General features: G+C 32.8%; 1 protein-coding gene across 1 annotated transcript; it reads right to left on the bottom strand.

The window, feature by feature from the left end:
• Positions 1–2,572: 2,572 nt before the first annotated feature.
• LOC112503279 lies at positions 2,573–3,124 on the bottom strand. The gene has a single exon (XM_025107339.1). The coding sequence runs from the start codon at positions 3,122–3,124 to the stop codon at positions 2,573–2,575; it is 552 nt and encodes a 183-aa protein (XP_024963107.1).
• Between the last annotated feature and the right edge of the window lie 1,239 nt (positions 3,125–4,363).

Raw genomic sequence — 4,363 nt, 5'->3', positions numbered from 1 at the left:
ACTATAACACGTGGGTGCATGCACTCATTTAGCGTCACCTTTAGCTGCTCTAACGCCCATTTATAATTATCCATCTTTTCTTCACTTATAAAAACAAAAGTTATGCAAAATGTCTTGCTTGTTGATGTTACACCAACGATTTGAACAAAAGGCATATTATATATGTTTGTCTTGTACGTGGCATCAATAATCAAAACGTATGGGAATGCACGCCATATCTCATAAGATGTAGGATGAACAAAAAAATAAAGCTTGCAACTCGTTTGTAACTAGGTGTGTATAAGGCTGATAAACATAACGATAAATATCCAAAAGTGACATAAGAACTTGCATTGGTGTTTTCCCGCCTTTCTCGTGCTTGCGAATTTTCTTTTGTGCCTCATATATTGTCGGGAGTGTTGACAAGTTAGTCTCAACCTGATCCTTTAACATTGATAGAATTTCACGTGGTGACACACTCTTCGATGTCAAATCTTCTACCAAACGAAATTCATCATCAGATAACCATCTTGCGTATGCATGACCCTCTAGATTCATCGTAGGGCGATGGTTATGTTGATCGCATACCACTCTTATCGTCCAATAATGATGTTCCAATGAATATTTTGCTACCAACTTAAATGGACAATCTGTCTTTTTGGAACTAGTATTTGTACTTGATCTTGATCCGCTAGGTTTACCACTACGATCACACATCAAAACCAATTTATTCGTGAGACCATTTTTGCATTGCTTTGATCTTTTTGTGATAATGACATAACCAAGAGAGTATGCCGTATTTTTTACCCAATTCATCACATCTTCACGAGACCTAAAAACCTACAATTAAATTTATTTTTTGTTAATGGTGAGGTGACAAGTATTAATTTCACTTAAATAATATTAATATTTATTATTTATGATTTATTGTACCTGATCGGTATACAATTGTGATGTCCATGTAGAAAATTGAGCATCTTCCATTCCATAAAAATAGTGAGTGTCATCAAAAACCTAAATTGGAGTTGTCTAAAACCTACAATTAAATTTATTTTTGTTGATGGTGAGGTGATATATATTTTTGTTAATGGTGAGGTGATAAATATTAATGACAATTTAAAATTTATTGTACTTGGTCTATATAGAATGAGGATGACCGTGTGGAAAATTGAGCTTCTTCCGTTTCATAAAAATAGTGACGTCATCAACACCTTGATTTGAGTTATCTTCGTAAAAAAAATGACATTTCTTGCAATAATAATAAAAATGAGTTATATTCGAAAGTTTAAGTGTTTTGCACGACGTAGTAATAAAATGAAAATTCATTATTATCAAAATGAAATATAAGCATGGTTAAGTATTTGAAAACTACTTTTACACTTCAGGGAACCTTTACTTCTCATCATAATAGCCAAAGTAAAAAAAAAATTAATCAATTAATAATAAAATATAAAAGCCCAATATATAACCCTAAAAATCTACACCTTTCTCATTTTCCCATCCATAATCCTTTAGCCACCATTTTCTCTCCAAAAAAATTGTACCTAAAAATTCAAAGTCCCAGCCCAAATTATCAAAGGACCTACTGAAAAAGGAATAAAACTAAACCATACTCATTGTTCCTTCGCCGCCTGCTTCTCCTTTGTCGCTGCTCTTCCGCTGCCGCTGCTCCTCCGGATTGTGGCTGCACTAAATGGTGTTTAACGATTGTATTGCTTCGAATTGTGGCTGCACTAAATGGTGTTTGGATTGTTGCTTCAAGACTGTGACAAACAAGATGTTTGGATTCGAAATGTTTGGTTTCTGTATTGCTATGAACTGGGCTGCACTAAATGGTGTTTGGAATGTTTTTTCGGGATTTTTTGCACCACGTATACAAATTTCAGTATACAAAATTTGGAATGTTTGGATTTTTCGAGTTGCACACTGTATACAAAATTCAGTAGAGGTGTAAAATAGTTATACAAACTGTGTTGTGTAGTTAAAAAATATATTACTTTTTTTGTTTGTTTGTTGATTTGATGACTGAAATTAAAAATATGATTATGCAAGTTATTTATAAGGTAATTTATCAATTAGCAGTTAGTTAGGAGTTAATGACATACCTTTAATTTTTGTTTATTACCAAGTAAAAAGTTTTGTTTACCAGTGTATAATTTTTTATTCATGAAAATCATCATTTTGAAGTTTCTGAGTTTGACTAGACTAATACTTTATAGAGATAATAAAATAAATAAATTGATAGTGTATTTTGGTGGGGTGTAAACCATAAGACCCTATTTAGGAGGGGGTGGGGTTAGAAAACCAAAAACACCAAATATGATGGGCTCATAAACACTAAAAAGACTCRACTCCAATCACATTCTAAAAAACACCAAATTTCTGGACCCCACATTAAAATAACATATTTTATTTACTATTCTTAATAACAGTAATTATAATTTGTAATAGATATTATAATAATAAATAATAGTAATTAATTTATTTAATGAAGACCTGTTAAAATAAAAACGATAAATTTTTAATTAATAAATTTTATATTAAGAAAGATTACATTAGTTTAAGTAGCACAAATTAAAACACATAAATAATATTAATTCTCCGAGTTAGTATACTCGTCCCGCAAATGATCAATTAATGCATTACGAAGTTCGAAGTTAACATCTTTATCATTGATCTCTTTGTGTCGAGTAAGAAACTGTTCAAGTCCATCATTGTTATCGTTCATCATCTCGACTCCCACGTCTTGCACTTCACTTCGTTCTTCATTTGGTGCATTAATATCACGTTCATCGTCTGTGATCATATTATGCATAATGATGCACAAAGTCATTATATCATGCAATATTTCCTTCCTCCATAACCGTGCAGGTCCTGCTACTATTGCAAACCTTGATTGCAATACGCCAACTGCACTTTCTATGTCTTTTCTACATGCTTCTTGTTTCTTTACAAAATATTGTTTGTTAGGGCCACGTAGATCATGAATAGATTGAACAAGAGTGACCCATTTTGGATATATGCCATTAGCTAAATAATAACCCGTATTATATGATTTTCCTTTGATGACATAATTAGCAGGAAAAGCATTATCTGCTGCAAGATTTGCAAAAATAAGGGGGGGACTCCAACACATTAATGTCATTGTTGGACCCCGGTAAACCAAAAAATGCATGCCATATCCAAAGATCATAGTTAGCTACAACTTCCAGAATAATACTTGGAGATCTACTATGATCGGAATATTGTCCTCCCCAACTCGTTGGACAATTCTTTCATTTCCAATTCATACAATCTAGACTACCGAACATTCCTAGAAAACCTCGTTGTTCTCATTAGTCGTGCCACATCATTAGCATTGGGTGTTCGGAGATAGCAGTCTCCAAACACCTCCACGATGGCACAACAAAATCGCTTCAAAGCTTCTAAAACCGTGGATTCGCCTATTTAATGTACTTATCTGTAGAATCTCCAAAAACACCATATGCCAACATTCGAAATACARCAGTAACTTTTTGATAACCGGATAACCCAAGTTTGCCGCATCCATCCCTTCGTTGAAGAAAGTAATTGTCATGACTTTGGATAGCATCCAAAATACGAAGGAATAAAATATGACTCATTTGGAATCATCGATGAAACATCGACTCAGGAAATCGAAGATTTTCAAAAAATAATCATTGAAGAGATTGCGATCGGCATTTTCTCGATCATGATTGATAACTATATGGCCAGGAATAGAACCTCGATAAGATACATGGTTGTTTTGAAGATAATTATGGATATAATTATTCACTTTAGACGTTAGATTGACTGCCTCACTCATTAGTTCGACATTAGCATTATCAAAAGCCTCATCATCTGAATACAAATTATCAGCCATTTGAATGGTATTTCTCAACAAAGAAGATTGCAAAGAAAGTTGAGATATTTTTTTATAGCTGTGATTCAAGTTTTATAGTGAAAAACCAGTGGTGTTGTCAACATATGAATTCCAGTTGGCTGATCTTTTTACAAAAGCCCTTGATGAGAAACGATTTAACTTTCTTGTTGAAAAAATAGGAATGACATATCCAGAGTTCTAGATGTTGTATGTCTTATTGTTTATTTATTTTTGTATAAAGTTTTTTTTAATAATTTCTCTTTGTATAAAGGTTTATTTCTTGATTAACCTTCACTTGTTTTCATAGTTAATAGGTTTATCTTGCAGAGACTTGCAAGGATTGAGGGGTAGTATATGCATTCAAAAGAATAAAACCTATTGAAGAAGCAAAATGTTTTTCATCACATAAGTCTTTTCACAGATCCTCTGTGTTCTCAGAGGCTCTTTGAACGGATCCTCTGTCGATATCTCTTCTTAGGATTTAAGTGGTTTTTAGTTTGA

The sequence above is a fragment of the Cynara cardunculus genome, unplaced genomic scaffold (assembly GCF_001531365.2).
Source record: "Cynara cardunculus var. scolymus isolate 2C unplaced genomic scaffold, CcrdV1 Un_Scaffold_2810, whole genome shotgun sequence".
NCBI classification, from domain to species: domain Eukaryota; kingdom Viridiplantae; phylum Streptophyta; class Magnoliopsida; order Asterales; family Asteraceae; genus Cynara; species Cynara cardunculus.
This window is presented reverse-complemented; position numbering and strand designations above follow the sequence as displayed.